The 18,966-nt window shown below is 43.7% G+C and overlaps 1 protein-coding gene across 5 annotated transcripts in view; it reads right to left on the bottom strand.

The window, feature by feature from the left end:
- Positions 1–18,966, bottom strand: part of SLC17A9 (solute carrier family 17 member 9) — a 165,082-nt gene that overhangs the window by 4,283 nt on the left and 141,833 nt on the right. For all 5 annotated transcript variants that reach the window (XM_085619747.1, XM_085619746.1, XM_085619744.1 and 2 more), the window contains exons 9-12: positions 17,228–17,315; positions 11,450–11,484; positions 5,167–5,282; positions 1,954–2,009 (exon numbers count right to left, since the gene is read on the bottom strand). In XM_085619747.1, coding sequence (XP_085475873.1) covers positions 1,954–2,009; positions 5,167–5,282; positions 11,450–11,484; positions 17,228–17,315 — 295 coding nt within the window. The remainder of the gene's footprint in view (positions 1–1,953; positions 2,010–5,166; positions 5,283–11,449; positions 11,485–17,227; positions 17,316–18,966) is intronic.

Below are 18,966 nucleotides of genomic sequence, written 5' to 3'. Positions count from 1 at the left end.
CAATTTTTTGTTCACTTCTTTCAATGTCATTTTATACAGAACGTCTGCTGATACATTTTTAACATTTCAACAATACTCCAGCCACCAGAGGCTGAAGCTTTTAACCTACGCATCCTAGACATTAGCTTTGCTAATAGTCAATTTGCCTACCAAATGAAAAACGTCTAACTTTCAACTTCAGATTACCTTTAAATTACAGGTCTGAGTTTTCTATATGCAAAAAAAGATTCCATTTTCCTCCTTCCAAACTCCATACTGCCATTTTGTGTTGGTACATTACTTTGACACTTTGGGTCAAATACTTTGAGTGACATAGGATGACAAATTGCTAGTTCCACCATTTCAAAGATCTTCTTTTGCGTCCCATCCCATTTAAACTGCACATTTTTCAATAAGTTTCTTTAACGCGGTGTATGGCTCACAAGGTCTTACTACATTTCTGCTAAACCCAAAACACAAACAAAAATCATCCTTGTTAATTGGTGTAGGTGTTCTTTTTATTGATGGCACCAAGCAACTACTTCAATGGTATACAACTAAACCCCTGTCCCAAATAATTAACTCCATGTACCCCAATTTTACATTCGTTAAAACTTGAATGATCTGCTCAAATTCTTAACTACCAAACATCCACAAAGGTGGACCACCAGGGTACACCTGGAAACAAGGATGAAGACCGCATTCTACCAAACGCACCTACTGAGCCCAAAACAGCACCAATGTAATTCTGACAACTTTCGGTGCTCACATAATCTAAAGCAGGGTTCCCCAAAGTCGGTCCTGGAGGGCCGGATCCATGCCAGATTTTTAAGATAAGTACATTTATCTAAATGGGGATATGCTAAAAATCTGTGATGGATCCGGCCCTCCAGGACAGACTTTGGAGAACCCGGCTCTAAAGAATACAACTCAGTAAATATGAATAAATAACAGATGAATGAAAATGCCCTTTTGTACCAGTAATCCTTGGCATGACACCATACGTGATCCTACACCAAAATGTGCATGACTTGTATAACAGACCTATTTCACTGCCCTAATATGGAATTCATGACAGTCCAAGTCTCTTTCTGCCCTAAACTGCTTGATCTTACAAAATAAATTCCCCCAGACTCACTGACCTAGCATGTAAAACAGGACCCAAAATCTGTATAATCGAATTCTCTTATAACACGACTTCCATTGGAAAACACATGCCAAAGATAGTTGAATAAACATTATGTACTTCGAAGCACCAGTTAATCATAGAGACACAATTAGTAATGCAAATCCATCAATAATTAAAGGATCAGCTTGATTAACAACAAAGTTCACAAGAAACTACATGCAACTAATCTGCAAAGCAACTCTAATAATGAACGTTAATATATGACTAAGGCGAATACTTACAACTAGCTCTAGAAACGAACTCTGGCCTCCACAGAGTAGAGTCTGCCTTATTGGCTAAGTGCTTCAATGCCTTTTCAGGGGTAGAAGGCATTACAGAAATCTACAATACAATACAATCCCTTGCCTGTTTTCATTCAATACCATCACCAGCGGGAATCTACATTAAAGGGCCTCCTCAGATCAGACCGCTCTTCCTCCGTCAGTGGGATCCCAAGTGTACATGCAGACATCATGGGAGGCTATTTATAGAAATACAGCCGCAGGATACAGCAGCCGCCAACTGAAATACCATAGACCACATCAAAAAGAAAACAGAAGCTAAAATCAGGAGCCGAGCCGAGTCAGAAGATGTCAACAAAGTTTGAAGGAATTACAAGCCCAATCACTCCTGGTTGAGGACTCCATTGGATGCAAAAACAAATATTACACCCTGCACTGACAAAACTAGCACCTCAACAAGTCTCCACCTTTCACCATCACTCAGGGCTACGCAGTCCGTAACTGACTGCTGCGATACACCCCATACTATATATAGCTTACATTTTTGAAAACACACATACTTACCAAAGAGGAAACCTGCACAGGAGGGAGCAAGATCCTGGACATTAACAGACACGCCACTGCAGAGGAAGAAGGGGCGGAAATACAGATTTAGTAATAGGCAGGCTGGCTGAGAATAAAAGAAACAGACTTTAATTTCGAAGTAGCAGCACTAGAGAAGTCAACTTTATATTGTAGAAAAGATGTCGGGAATTAATAGAAAAAAAGAAAATGTGAAGAACTACATAAAAATTATTTTAGACCTTTTCTTTAGCCCACAAGCATGCACCTAAAAGTCCCCCGAACACCCCGCCCCCCCGCCCGTGTCTAAAGCTTGTTTCCTCTAGTTATCTGATTGGCTAAACACAGAGACTATGGATAATCTGAGCTCACAATGCTATAGGATGCTTTCAAGTCTATAGGATAAGGGGTGACTGACCGTGCTTGATTTGCAAACACCACAACTGCCAGGGCTCTTGTCAGGAGTCCAGTTCGCACTTCCCATTGCCCCTGCCAGCACTGCCAATGATAGTACCGACAACTTCAAACCATCACACTCCTAGAATAGTGACAGTTGAGACCATTTGAGGCCCCTAAAGCTATGAGTGGCTTGGGAGGCAGGTATTAGTAATTTCTAATGCATATTGAATTAATTAACAACTGTTGTTGTGTCATATCTAAATTAGACAAACATCACCACCATGTGGTAGGCAGTCATAAGTGCCGGTGTTGACAATTAAGTGCTGGTGCTGAGCGCCAGATACCACCCGCTCAGATTAAGCACTGGGGTGGCAGCACTTGTGTCTCTGATGGAAACATTCTAAGAAATATCATAAGCACCGGCAAAGCCAATAGAGCTGCCTTTTCCACAGGGGAAGTGTTTGGTCATAGTTGGATAATTCTGTGTTTCTCTGTGCTGTCCTAGAAGGAAAATACCATAATGAAGCAACAATATCAAAAGGTGGAAGTATGTCCCCTTTAATCAACGGAATTCACAATAAGACTTAATCCTCACCCTCAAAGAACAGTGTTATGAGAAGTTACAGGATGAAGTCTGCGATGCAAGTGGCCAATTTGAAAGGCATACACCACAAAGGTAGATTACTATGACAAAGGGTCTGTTCTTTTCGTTGCACGTAATTCTTTACATTATGAATGAAAAAGCCGTAAATCCAACAACCATTATCATTACTACAAGATAATGATTTGTTAACCTGAGTACCTCCAAGTCCCAAAATATCCTTATCACCTGAGAAGTCTCCAGGGTTCTCTACTGTCTGTCATCTTCAACCTCTACATTATAAACACAGACGACATCAAGATTCACTAATATGCCAGTGATACACAACCCTACCTGAAGGTCTGCTCTGCTTCAGACATCCCATACCCCAAACACTGCCTACACCTCATCTAGACCTTGTCCAGTGTATACCTGAAGCTCAACCCAAACAAGATATTTTTATTTGCCAAGACTAACAGACAAAAATAGTACCAATCTGGCTCAATGACATGAACTTTGATTCCTTCAAGCCCCAGGCCATCTACGAATATCAAGTCACTTGGATTCAGCTTGGACAACAACCTCACCCTCAAGGAACAGATTGCACAAAAAACAAACACAACCTTGTACCGTCACTCTCTTCTAAAGAAAGTAAAACTATTTCTTCCAGAAAGCGACTTCAGAACTGATGGTCAAGCCCTTGAACTCTCACATTTGGATGATGAGAACACCAGGCTCCACACTGGCATCCTATAATCACATCCTACACCCTACAGATGTCTCATCCAGGCCCAGAAGAAATATGATTACATCACCTCCATTCTCATGGAATTCCATTGGCTCCCCTTGCCAGCCATCTTCAAAACCAGCGGCATTGTTTGTAGAGCCATCATGACCAGAACCCCTGCTTATATTGCAGACAAACTCATCATCTCTGGTGGACCTGGGCACACCCCCAGACAAGACACCATCAGACTGGAGACTAAAAAGTGTAAACAATTTTACAAAAACAAGGCAGCAGGCCTTTTCCATCCAAGCACCCAGTTTATGGGACATCATTCTTGTAACCATACAGACCGCCCCGACACTGCTCCAATTTTGGAAAGAGTTGAAGTCTCATCTCTTCAAACACTACATCACAATGCAATAACAATTCAATAACCAGCTACCTCTCCTATCACTGGTTTACTGCATGCTTGTCTTTGACCCTTTACACAGCTCCGCTGTCTTTTTGGCTAAATTCACACTATCCAAATACCACATACATATATACATATCTACAAGTAAAACAAATGAACCTGCAGAGGGAAATTAGTGATTAGCACTGTGTTTTTACAACAGGCTAAGGCATCTACAACAGCAGCACATCCTACACAAAAGGGCCATAATACAACAATTTAAATATTTCCCTCAGCAAAATATGTCCATCAAAGAACACATACTCAATTACAAGTAACATGTCATGACACAACTGCAGTCTAAGAAAATAACTATTTGATGCACACTAGCCAGAACCTAAAAAGAATACAAACATGACAATGTCACCGAATTCAAAATACCACCACCTCGATGGAAACCAATTAAAGCAAGAACAAAACATGAAAATTATAGGGAAGCTAATAGCTGAAGGGGTTGATCCAGAGCCCAATCTCTTACTCTGTAATTGTTGTTGTAATACTTTTTGATGAATTGGTGATATGATATCAACAGCTAAAGCTATCTGTAGTGAGACCTAAAATCATGCCGGCCTGATGGCTGCATCCAGCTCAGTTGAACGCATGACCTGTGGGATAAACTGGGCAATGAACCTTGGCAACACAAATTAAGACCGTAGACTGCGGGTCGCTTGCCCCTAGCAGCCCTAAAAAAATAAGGCGCTTGGCCTGCTCTGGGAGCCCTTAAAACTACTTCTCCCAAAAATTTCAAGGTATAAGTGAACTGTGCTTTCTCTACTTTCATTTTTCTATGCTTTTATATTTAATATTTACAATAATGTTTGTTTTTTTGCATTTGTATTATTTTTTTTGCAAATTTGGATATGCTTCTACCTGTATTTCCTAGTGATACATAGGTTCCTTAACATGCTTCCATCTTTACACGTCCCCACCTTCAGTGAGGTCTGAGCTCTAGATGAGCATCACATACAGTTGCAGAACAGATGATGCTCGCTGTGACGCAGCAGCCATGAGATGGTCACCTGAACACAGAGAACAATGTAGACACAGAACAAGCCTCACCTATGGTTGAACGTCTGGAGCCCAATGGCAGCTGACGCCAATGCGATAGCGGTCCGAAAACTCGATGTGTGGCCCAGGCACAGGACAAAGATGCTGGATACCCCCATGCCAATGACCTGCGGAGAAGAGCAGCGGTGTGAGCATCATACAACATAAAGAGGGCAGAGGCTGTAGAAGAAATCCTCAACAAATGGGGATAGGAGGAGAAAATGATCTGAGCATCACCATCCATAGGGAAGGGGCAGGGTCATCATTAACCACATACGAGTGGAAGAGGACGCGACCAGAGGGTTCCAAACACCTAAAGACCCTGAATCATCCTGTTTTATAAATCCACAGAGTTACTCTCTCCAAGCTGAAGGGTCTGCAGAGCCCAGATTAAATTTCCTCCATGGATTGAGTGATGCAGGATTCCCTTTCTCAAGTAGCAAAAATTGTAATCCCGCTTGACAAAGTGTCAGGAACTTGATAGGACTCTAGAGATTTAACATATAGAGACAGGGCCACACAGTGAAGCATTTAAAAAAAAAATCTACTCATAAGTTCATAGCACAGCAAACCATTACAGGTCAACTTCAATCAATAAACGTCCTTTGCGTATAGTTTTCTTTTTAGTGAATTTCTCGGATTCTTCCTTGTGCACTCACCATAGTAACCCCACAAGTACTCTCGGTACAGGTAATCGAGCATGTCCTGCAGCTACTCCTCATGCGCAGTGTCATGCCTGAAGAACACTTGTGCAATCTGCGGCATACACAGTTCACATGTATGCTTTAAGTGCCAGGCTATAGAGAACAAAGAGTACAGGGTCTGGACTTCATGCAGTCTATGTACTTTGTTCCTCAATGTGACATACGTGGCGGGCAGACACTGCGGACATGCACTGTGTGCACTTAGTGTGATATTCAGTATGAGCCCCATCACCCATAATGGTTCTTCGGCATTCAATGCATGGTGTGGCCATTGTAAATTCCCTGCACCCAATACCCATGCCCATAGGATTCACTAGACACTGGCTGCACGCATGACTGGTGGACATAACCACACGTTTGAAAAGTATCTATACCTGTAGTACTCTCTGCTCACAGTTTTTTAATGTCAAATAGGTACTGGCCTAGGACATTATTTTCAGCTACGCTGTCTACCGAGTCACTGTCCCCAATTACCTGTGCCTACTTTTAAGGTCGAGCCAATCAGACAGCACAAGTGATCTGTGTTCAAAAGGCCTATTGTCTGCTTACCAAGAATAGCAGTGGGCTTCAAGCTCAATAACTGCTTACTATTGGTTTGCCGTATTTTCATTTGCTTGCTTCTTATTGGATGGCTTCCCTTGTCCATCTTGTTTTGTCCCTCCCCTTGCCTTACTTATGTCCTTCCACTGCTCACTTTTAGGCAACTTCCTACTTAATTTTTTATTTTTCCTTAAGTACTAAATAGAAGTTTATGTGTTTTCCATCTTCTCTAGTGTGCGTCTCACAGGCCCACTAGTGTTACTCGTGCTTATCCATATGATTCTCTACCCCGCAAACTGTGTTGCTTTCTCTATTACGTGTGCTATTCTCACCCCACTCTCCATGCTGCTTTTGCCCTTGTACTTCTCCATATGCTCATGTGTTCTCTCCCTTGCATTCTCTTCCCGCCTTCCTCTTTGCTCCCTGCCTCTTTCCCCCTTTCTTTCACCCCATCTTCCTACCCAACCCCGCTTCTCCATTGCTCACCTCCACAGCAAAGCGTATTTTTTTGGGCGGGGGGATGGTGAGGCAACAGATTGCTGCAAGCCTTTCTTTATTAATGAAAGGACTTTCGTGCTACTCTATTTTCATATCTCTATTTTTTTATTTGCTGATGCATCTTGGAACAGTAAATAAAAAAATTAATTAAAAAAAAGTGTGCCCAAGTCTTGCGCATGCGTCATAATGTATGTGCATGCCTACAAAATGACTCAGCCACATCAGCGCATTGTTTCTCCCCTTTTGTTCATGCTGTACAGCATCTGCATTTTTGCTGATGTTGTACAGAGTGAACAAAAGGCGTTGGCAGAGCCAATTGGTCTGTAAGAGGCACCTAGATGTGGTGACCTGCTGGTCACTGTTCTAGGTGTTCCATTGCCAGCCACTCCCCGGGGCTGTTTTACACCCCACACCACACCCAACCAGCACAGGCATCACAGATCATGTGACCCTAATAATAAAAGGGGCTGGGTACACGTGCCCTGGGCCAGTTCAACACACTAAGCAACTGTGTCTGTGTCCTTATTATTCATGCATGAGGGCCTAGGGCCCCAACAACATTACATACTGGCTTTGCTAATGTTTGTTAAAAAATATATGGCCGTCTGGCTAGTGATTCCTGGAAGAGTATTTGGTCACCCTAAGTAACACTTGAGACCAAAAATATGCGAGTTCGACGTCGATGAACTTGCTATGAAAAATATGAAGAACATTCTTTGCCTCCATTAAAACTCTTCCGCAATCCACAACCCCGTGGAGTATGCCATGGTGGGTTATGTCCACTTTTACCTCACGCAGCAGCAGAATACATTTTTCTCTGATTGACAAGCCAAACTTTCCAACTTGCTAAATGCTAACTTTTCAGTGAACACAAACGTCTATGTATATATTGATTGGGGGGGGAGGGGGTTGAGAAATCACTGGATACATTCAAATCAGACCAGAAAAGCATTTCAAGATACTGTATGTACAAAACCTATCAAATTAGAACATGTTGTGAAGAGATGTCAAGACAGGCTCAAGTTATAAGCGTACTATTAAAGAAATCAAAAATAAGCTGTTCCAATGGATTAATGGTTTACACCCTAAATGCATTCTTGCTACTGCAAACTAAGTAATATTGGAAACATATATAAACAGTGGCGGCTGGTGACATTTGCTAGTGGTGGGGTGTAAAAGTTGAGATTGACCTTTATATCAAGGAGTTCAGGGGGTCATCCTCCCGAGAAAAAATTGAAAAAAGATTGGCAAATGGTGCACTTCACAGCAAATTAATTGAGTGAGAACGGAAGGTTTATAAAGCAATTGTGAACATATAGTCTTGAAATATGAAACACATTAAGAACTACCCCAATTCTTACTGCATTAATATGTTCAACAGTTACTGTAATATGCAAATTGTACGGCAGGACAACTTCATGCCCTTTAAAGTGTATGCTTGCCCAGTGTATTGGACTGCATGCAGCATTGACTTTGGAAGAAAATGCCCTAACCAGACTGGGGAAAGCACCCACAGCTGCCGACTGCAATCAGTCGTATAGAAATACGTGCAAACAGGTCTTTAAGTGGTTTGGAAAAAGTGGGCTCTCTAAAACGGAACTTGTAAAATAAATTTCAGTGATTCTCATAGTATGCCACCCAACTGTTATTTTGGTTTAACTCTGAGAGGTTATTGCATCCAGATACAGAACACGACTGACATACACCTGAAACCTACCAGTGCTATTGGCTCTGTCAATGGTTATTAGCTGTTTAAGCTAAATGAGTTATAACGATCTGATATAAATAATTAACATTGGAAATGTTTCAATTCTGAAATTGTGAGACTGAATTAAATATTATTGAGGCCTGCGAAAGGAGTACTGGCCTTAAGTTATGTGCGCTTTATGTTAGATATGTATGCCCTATTTTTCTCTGCACATTTCGCCGATGTGCATATTTTCAACCTCATCTCTTTCCTCTTCAGCACCCTCTTTTAACTCACTCACATTTAAGCACTTGATTTTCTTTTGCCTTGTAAATATTTTGCAATCTGTGCACCCCTTTACACACATTGCCACAGAACTGCAATTGCAACTGGAATACATGGCCATTGTTCTGTGTGCTATGCAGAGAGGCCAGTCCACTGACAGGCACTTTGCTTTGACTTCAGCCTCAGCGCCAGAGATCACAATCAAAGCCCCTCAAACACCTGGCACGACCCAAAGTATGCAGTACACAAGAGTAGAAAGGCGCACAACAAAATACAGAAACACCACATGATAAAATAATAACTAACACTCTTGGGGAATGCAACATTAAGTAAAACGTGAAAAGAAGAGGAAGTAAATTGTGACATGCATTATCTTAATGTTTTAAACAGTCGTTGTTTGTAAATCAATCCATATTTTTGGCATTAATGTTAAGGGCATGAAGATGCAGCCAGTTTTATACAGCATATAACTGGTTTTACTATAGGCACATATTTCTCCCTTTGCGCTTGACTCCAATATTTGGATCAACTTCGCAAGAAAACAAAAACCCTGCTCATCTTTTGGATCAATTTCAGGGGGTAACAAATGCAGTAGCTCCACTTCTAAAGGAGCCAGCGACCTGCAGCCAGGGTCGGAGTGTCACAGTGGGGGAGGATAGCGTGTTCAGGGCTCTCAGAAAAATATATAAAACACAAGATTAGCATTATAACACTTACCATTACTGAGGACAAGGCACTAAAACACATGTGCTTGCACCCAGTCCTACCGCGTAACGAATGGGAAAGGGTGGGATCTATGCCTGTAAAGGACAGATGTCTGGCCTCATGCAGGGATGCAGTCTTTGACGCCCAAACCCATCACGCTGATAGCTTTACTGGCCTACAGTGGACACCTCCATAGACTACAATGGCAATGAAGGGCTCTAGAAAGGTAAGCCCTGCGCCATGTGTCACATTGCAGAAAGTTGATTTACTGCCTGGCTTCCATCTACTGCAAAGCCAACACAAGGAGATTATGGACGGAGTGCTGAAACTTTTCAAACTCTCACCCCCAGTCACAGATCTGGGTTGAATCCATCATCATTCTTTAGCTCACTTTACCAACCTAGTTCAGACACAGCTATATGCAAATCAGCCTAAACTGCTAAGCCATGTCTTCCCTGGACCGGAAACAAGCATCCTGGGATGGGTTTTCGGGCTAACAGCCCTCATCAGCCAGGCTAGCTTGAATCCAGTGGCAAAGTGAGCAGTTCGGGCTGGACTGTTCCCATGGGGCACAGGGTCAAGACTGATTTGCACATGGCTGGTTCCAAACTGGAATGGCATGGTGATCAAAAAACGATGCATTAAGGCCCAAATCTCTGTACTGGGGTGAATGTATGACATTGTTCTGCATTCTGTCTATCAATTGTTCTTTTTGTATTTGTCACCGCGTGGGACGGGTATGGCCAGACGTGGGTCCTGTGCTCGCCATGCCACTGGAGTCAAGCTATCCTGGCTGATGAGGGCTGAAAGCCCAAAAACGATCCTAGGGTGCTTGTTTCCAGTCCAGAGAGGATTTGGCCTGGCAGTTCGGGCTGGACTCTTCCCTTCCCATGGGGCACAGGGTCAAGACTGATTTGCATATGGCTGGGTCCAAACTGGAATGGCATGGTGAGCAAAAACACGATGGATTTAGGCCCAGATCTCTGTACTGGGGTGAATGTATGACATTGTTCTGCATTCTGTCCATCAATTGTTCTTTTTGCATCGGATCAAGGTGACTTAAATACATTGATTTGTGTAAAGATATGATCTAAAATAAATAAATCTATTTAATATTTGTTTTTTGTAAACATGTCGGCATTTCACAGGTGTGCAGCCACCAGAGCCCTACAGGAGAAACCACACCTGTGTATAAATATGAAATGCTACTGAAGTGAATCTGGCTATAGTTTCATTTGGTGAAACTTAATAAACTTATCACCAGTGTATTCTGGAGCACTACGTGTAAAAAAAAAAATAGAAAGAAAAAAAAAATAAGGGGAAAAGCAATAAATCTGTGAGACAAACATAGCAACAAAGCGTACTTATCAATTTAGTGACTCGGTGTGTGACAGGATACCCCTTTCTGGAATAAACCAGGAAATAAGGGCCTTATCAATATAGAGGCACAAATACCCGGATACTGCAATGGCCTTTCTGCTGTCACGTAACAAATTATGTTATTCTGCCTAAGATGATAACAGCCTTTTTAATACATTTATAAATAGATCTTATACAATGGGAGGTACAATGAAGTTCCTCTGTAAGATGGCTGAGGAGGGCAGCACTCATGTCACAAGAAGGGCATTAAACATCAGAGAAGGACAAAGGGCAGACATTGATTTCCCCATTGGACACTCTCCCTGTAGGAGATTAGCTTGGTGAACCCTAAACTGCAGGCGTTTCATTATTCAGACCAGACTTTTCCCCATTGTGGTCCTGGCATCCTGTAGCCAGGTGCTCACCTTATGCACTGGGGGTGCAACCCACTCACCCCTCAGTCTCATGAGCCGTCCCTTCCCTCCCACCAGGGAAGCAGAACACAAGCACGGCTCACCTGCATAGACTTTCGAACAGTGATGGTCTGAAATCCTGGAAAACACAAAAATTAAAATTCTGATGAGAAAAGACAAGGCAAGAGAGGGAATGAAAGGCAAGGCAGAGAGTTGAAGAGAGAGAGAGGAACGAGACAAAAAGCCTGACAGGAAAAGAGAAAGCAAATGACTGCGTGCATGCACGTCTACATGACACAATTACCTAGCAGCTTACATGGTTTATAGTACATTCAAGATGACAACTGTGGACAAGGCTGAAGAAAAGTGAGGACACTTGAGATCAGAAGAACAATTTACTTGCATTCAGAAGTGCTCTTTCTGGTGGAAACTCTAACCACAGATTCCTCACCTTTTGAATCCTTCTGGCACCAGGCTGGACCTGGACAACTTCATGCAATAGCTCCTGCATGCTGACAGGTGGCGCCATCGGACACCAACACAGAGTCGCATATAGGACCAACACTACACTCTAGCATTAGTTTATCAACAGATAATTTCCATACTCTTGCATGTGGCGCTACCAACAAATTAAGATGTTGCAATGCATAAAATCTAACTTGGGACCACATGACCTAAAGAAGTCCACAATGCAGGGAGGAATTTGCATTGGACAGAGTATCCACAACAGTGTTACTAAAAGTAAGTAACTTGATCTTCTAATGGATACTTATAACTGCAGATTCCTCACCTTTTCAATCGATACCAGAGCAGCAAGCAGCCACCAAGGAGATGTCGGAGGAGCGTATATTACACCAAGAAGCCCTGCAAGACCAAAGAGACAAAATCTTCTCCGTGGAATGGATGAGTCTATGCAGTAGTATTTGGAAAAGGTACGGACTGATGAAAAGTCCAACACTGGAAAGCTTCAAGCCAGGACCATATTTGCAGCCTTCCTCCTGATGGAACGTGCTCAAAGACCATCAAGATACTCCTTTTTGTCCAAAGCATAGCACAGTTGAACTAAAAAGACAATCATAAGCAAGAAAGTCCATTTCTGGACTTTCTTTCCTTTCTTTGCACTGGTGAGTGCTACAAAGAGTTGATCGTCCACCTGGTGCTCCTTAGTTCAATCAATTTAGAAACTAAGGGCTCAATTAGGATCCAACCAGTGTAGCCTCTCCTCCACCTGTGGTGGAGAGAACAAGGGGATTGTGACGGTCTGCCCCATATGAATAAGAGGACAACATCTTTAGAAGACGGGATGCCAGAGTTCGAAGCACCAAATTGTCAGCAAAAAAGATGGCATCTGGCTGCCCCACACCAATGTGACGTGCAGAAGGAATGGCACCGAGAAAAACTGTTTTGAGGGTCAAAGTCTCAAGGTGCAACTGTGCACAGGCTCAGACAGCGCTCTTATCAAAAAGATAATGACCTAGTTAAGGTTGAATTAAAGCGTAGTTAAAGGAGCAGAGGGAAATATATACAAAAGCTTTTTTAAGAAACATGACGAAAGTCCGAAAGGGCTGATAAATAAGGTTTAATGGTGCCCACAGGAAAGTCTTGCCTGGCCAGAGACAAAACAAATTAAAGAACATACAGCTTGGCTCGAAGAGGTTCAACGTGTCTGTCAGCGAACCAGGCAGTGAACTTAGAGCAGCAAGCAGAGAAAATCTACTTGGTGGATGGATGGGGAGCAGCCAAAATCACATTCACGATTTCAGATGGAAACCACTCAATTGGTTCCGCTTAATCCCCATGCATGGAGGTTCTATTGAGTAGGTTCAAGTGCAGAAAACAAACTCTGCCTTCCTGTAGGGACAATAAGTCTTCCAAAGGGTGCAGTTGAAGCAGATGGGCAGATGTTCAGGGTCATATACAGCTGGTCAGTGCAACAGACTCTCCAAGCCCAGTCTGTGGCTATCAAGATGAGCTTGGCCCGGCATCTCCAGACCTACCCTAGGACCCAGGGCAGAGGCACAAATGCATCAGAAGGCCTGAGCCCCACTGAAGGAAGAACAGATCTTACAGAAAGCCTGTGGAGAAAACTCCAAGGTGCAAAATGTCTGACAATCAGCATTCTCAGGGGTAGCGAATAGATCTACTAAAGACACGCCCAACTGAGCGAAGAAGTCCTGAGCTACCTCCAGGACAGCGGCAGTTCCTCGGTTATGGCAGAGGAGCATCGCTCCACTGCTCAGAGCCAGCAGATGAAAAATTAAATGATAAAACAAGTTTATCATCATTTCATTTTACACTGGCTGAGCCGAGTCCAGCAGGCGGGACCATCCTCTTTGGACAGCAGCAGGGAGGCGGAGTGGTGTGCACTGCAAGAGCCCATGCCAGTTTGGCCCTCTGTCTTAGGATGGCCGAACCGACATGCACACTTAGATTTCTCCAACCCAGGTATATTGCACAGCCAGGTGGAGAAGAGGCACAGGCTCCCTGTCCCTGAGCAAGCATAAAACCAGCCCCCTTAGACCAATCCCAGTGCTTCTTTCATGCTGGGTAATAGCATGAGAGCAGCATCTGGATTGGCTGGGGAGTCTGGGAGCCTGTGCACTGTGGCCTATGGATTGCCAAAAGCAGAAACCATGTACCCACTCATGCAAGAAGCTGAACCCCAACACCGATTTATGTTTAAGATTCAACCCACTACCAAACCCCCCTGATATCACTTGCAGCACCCTGCCTTAAAGCCAGCATGGTATTGGTGTCAGCACTCTTGTGACTATCGGATGCCCCACATATCGGAATATGGCTCAATTTGTTGAACGCTCATGCTGAAACGTGTGGTAATCAGCAGATCATAAGTGTAGAGCCTGACAAAGGCAACCCAACCATGTATTCACCTGAAGTCTGTAAATTGAGCAGCAGTGAACTAAAATGAGTACCATTATATTAAATGGCTATATACAGCGATTAAAAATGGTGGAACTGTGGAGGGACACTGAGGGAGAGGCCGGTTGTGGCAGCGGAAGGTAAGTACTTTTTAAAATTATTATTTGCCCCTGCGCTGCCCCTCCACTTTTTATTGGCAGCAAGGCTGGCATATGCCACCGTGCATTAGGCACCAGCAATATTCATAAGGCCAGGCGTGCAGGAAGCCTCAGAAACATTCGGGCCAGAGCACAAGCCCAAAATATCTGGATCATAGACCAATTTTTACCATAGTCTATGCAGGGGCAAAAAGGCATCAAAGCCACCATGTCCGAGATTGACTGAGGAGAGCCCCCCCTTTAGCAACTAATCGTAGAGACACTAGAATACATGTTTCCCCGACCTGTGTGGACTCCAACATCACTTCGGGAGAGGGGGCTGAGATATGGCTGAAGGACAGAACCGTGTACTGAAAGTGTTTGGACACAATGACAAATCAGAGGAAACAACTAAGGGACTGTAGGATCTGTACATGTGAAGCTGACAGGACCTGAGCCAACAACAGCATTTTGAAACTGTCCTTCTTGTGTAAGATGTTCCAGGGCTTGAGATCCAATACTGGTCTCAAACCCCACCCTCCTAAGGGGACCAAGAAGTACTAGGAGTAATATCCTGTGCCCTTCTCTACCTGAGGCATCAATCTGATTGCACCTTTGGAGAGTAGTGTCTGGACTTCACTGGCTGCATATTCTGGGAATGCCTGACCCTTTACAGGCGGAATGTGAGGAGAAGCGGAAAAGATGGGAAGGGCAGAACCACATTGAACAATTTGAAGTCCCCAAAGGTCTGAAGTAACTGCAGGCTGTCCAGGCAGACAAAATCAGATTCTGACTCTGCCAGTCCCATATGACCATTGGAAGGAAAAATAAAGTGGCTTGGTGACGGATGCAGCTTGTGAGGAATAGGACTCCTACACCAGCTGGTGGCCTTAGCGTCTGCCACCACCTCTCCCTCTGGAGCCATAAAAAGGTAGGACAGGCTGCTGAACAGGCTTTTGACGGGAAGCAAGGCTCCTTGAATAGTCCTGAAATTTCAGTACTCTTGGCGGAACTGGCGAGTGGGGGAACAAAATCCCAAAGCGCGAGCTGCAGCCTAGCTATCCATAAAGCGCTCCAGTGCCGAATCCACCTTAGCTCTGATGAATCTGGCTCTGTCAAAAGGCATGCCCATCAATGATGTCTCAGGAGAACTCGTTAACACACATATAAGAATGTCATCTGACAATGATACTGGCATCCAAGGCACGACCTACACAGTCCGTAGTGTCCAGCCCAGCCCCAAGGATGTATTTGGTTCCATCGTGGCCAGCAAGTTCTGGTTTGTGTGAATGAAACCCCAAAAGTCCTCAAGTAAGATCTTACTGGCCATGTCCCAAAGTACATGTGTATAATGAACCTAGAGGCACACAGCGTTCAATAAACACAAATCCAGGCTGGTAGATGGAAAAATATAACTTTTTTCAAGAGTGGCAATCTTTTTGAATTCCTTTCCTGAGGGAGCAGCAGGAAAACAGTAGGATTCAGTTTGCTTGCCAAAGGTGGAACGACCGAGCTCTCTGGGACCAGAAAGAAAGGGTCCCCAGGTGAAAACCAGTGTCACTGAGCAATCTGGTGGCTCACAGGTTGGACCAAAAGTGGTTTAGACCCACCAGACATAGCAGTCTCAGTAAGAGTCTCATTAAATGGAAGTATGTACTCAGTAGTTGATGAGCATTTATCACAGGTCTTCAGCAAAAGCACCAAATAGAGATATTGTGCAGGTCTTTGACTGACATCTTCCTACAGGTGTGGCACAGCGTGAACCTAGTGTTTTTTGAGGGAGACATCCCTGCACACTGTCAAAAAGAATTTCAGCGAAAATTGGTAAAACATTGGCAAACTTGGGGGCAGAACTCTGGGTCCATGCCAAAGGGCATGGCAAAGGAGAAACCAACATCAACGCGTAGGGGTAGAGAATATATGGCGCTCCTTGTCGTTAATTTCAGAGGTGGGACAGAGCGACCACGGAGTCTGATGGCATCACATGCCGATGTGTAGGAACTATCGCATAATGTTTTTTATATCCAGACTGGCGCCTCAGGGGGTTCAAAAGATGAGGAATCTGTGGTTAGAATTATCCATCAGAAACTTATGTTTTACACATTTTACCTTTTGACACTCTCAAGAAGCAGACTGACATTTGAGGTTAGGGAGAGGAGCGGTCAGCTACTGTGTGGAATATTGAGTTGGAGAGGAGATTGAAGGAGGTAGTGAATATAGGCAGCGAATAGCTGAGATGTTACTTGAGTTGGGTAGGTGTTAAAGTGTAGGGACTTTGTTCCATACTGACCAAGCTTTCCAGAAGCAAAGAAAGAATGTTTAAAAAGAAGGAGGCAGGTTGAGGGTCTGTGATAGGTGGGACAACAGGAGGTTGGACTCAAACTATCTTCTGTAGCTGCGTGGTCGGGAGGGAGTTGAGAGGGGCTGAGATGCTGAGTTAGAGGTGTTGGGTTATGAGCTGGGAGAAGGAAAGGGGGTGGGGTTTCCTCCGAGTCCTGTAGCCCTGGATAGAGACAGCCTGAGGGCGATGACAAGAGATAAAGGGATAGCGACAGGTGGAAGAATTGCCAAACCGCTTGCAGACAGATAGTAACTTACAAATACAAACAAGTATGAATAGGTGCACAGACAGATTACAGACACCCAACTAGAAAGGGAGAGGTATAAACTCAAACAGACAATGATACAGATAGAAACATTGCTACACAGAGATAAAGAGAGAGACTGAGTGAATTTGCCTTTCCAGGTTTGTCTGTGCCTGTCAAAGACCAAGAGATACAATGAGAAACAGAGGCACAGAGAGATTGAAAGAGGGGCAAAGTCATAAAGAAACCATAAGAAATACAGATAAAAGGAATCTCTTACCAAGGCTAATGAGATGGTCTGAGAGGAAGCCACTAAACACACCGGCAGGAATGGCGAGTAGCCAGGGGATGACATTGAACACCCAGCCCTGGAAAAGAGATCACACCACTAACAGGTTACATCACTGCAAGAAGACTCAGCTCTTCTTATGACAGTGAACATGGCAACTTTTGCAAGGACAGCCTGCACATTCATGAAATATCTTCCACTTTATTTGGAGCACAGCTCATATGTCCCAGCCCTAGTAGAACACAACACTCCCTGACCACTACCACTCTAGGATCACAACAGGTCCATACATTCTTAAAGCTCCAAAGACTACTACACATCTCCTTCCCTTACATAGATAGTACCTGCAGACACATGAAAAGTATAAGTAAGTGGATTGTTTAACAGTAAAAGCTGTATATACTAAGCTATGGCATGGTGAAGGTTTAAGGGCAGGGATAGAGACAAACATTAAATGCAGCACATACCAGCATATGAAATGAAATACCAATTGCAAAGTACCTGTTCTCATTCAGAACACACATGTGTAAAAACCTCATACCTTTTGGCTCCTCTCACCTTCCAACCACTGGGCCCTTACTGGGGCATCATCACCCAGCCCCAGTTTGATTCCCTTATACCATACACGCTGCTCTAAATCACTACATTTGGTTGCCTTCCTCACATTTCAGAGCTTACCTCCTTAAAGCACCACAAAATTTCGCTTCTGCACCTGGGTATTGACCACTTGAACGTACCCTTCCTATGCACACCACTTGCACACACCCGCCCACGGTCTCTTTTCTTGAACGTTCTTCCCTCATCAGCCTGTCCCTGGCTGTATTGATTATGTTTGCATTCTACCACTTCGGCCAGTTTTACTCCACTCAACACCCTCTTACTTGTTCTTCCCATCCAGGCTAGTGATATCACAGAGCACAGTTCTCTGCCCTTCCATAGGAAGAACGGATATCCTCTCTTAAGGAGTGTGGCGTAGTCCTATAACTCCACAACATCTTTTTTTACTTCCTCTCCTCATTCCAACCCACTCTACATAGCACATTGTACACAGTCATACAATGCTCTATTGAAACGCTCCGTCAGTCCAATTTTGCATTGACGATACAATGCCATCTTGTAAATGTTTGATCACATCTAGCCACAGATGTGCTTCAAACTCTTCTAACATGAACTGGGCACCATTGTAAGTTACCACCTCTTTGGGACACCCTGCCCTCCTAAATAATTACCAGAGTTGAAGCTTTTATCTGCATTAAAAACCTTAACTCAGACCACATGGAGTAATAGTTCATCAGTACCACCTCACATATCAATCCTACAAACCTGTACTTCTGAAAGGGGCACAGATGACAGTTCCTACCCTTTAACCAAGCTCTCTCCAGAAACTCCACAGGAACAGTAGGTGTCTTTTTGACTACATGCGATTTATGTCTATAAGTGCATGCTACACATCCTCAAACATACTGTTCTATGTTTCAATCCATTTCAGGCTACTACAAATTGGCACAAGCTCTTCTTTTCCTGGTCGACATTCCACCATGTCCATCGTGCAGTAGGTCTATCAACCTCATCTGCAAAGCATCCAGAAAAACCAACCTGTCACTCCTCTTCACAACTCCGTCTCGCTCCAACAATTATGACCACATGGGTTTATAACCCTCTATCTCCTTCTTCCCATTCATATTTCTTTTCCAGACTCTGGAAGAATTCTTAATGATTGCCTACAGGAG

Source organism: Triturus cristatus, chromosome 7, assembly GCF_964204655.1.
Source record: "Triturus cristatus chromosome 7, aTriCri1.1, whole genome shotgun sequence".
Classification (NCBI taxonomy): Eukaryota; Metazoa; Chordata; class Amphibia; order Caudata; family Salamandridae; genus Triturus; species Triturus cristatus.
The sequence above is the reverse complement of the archived record's forward strand: the minus strand, read 5'-3'. Positions and strand labels throughout refer to the sequence as shown.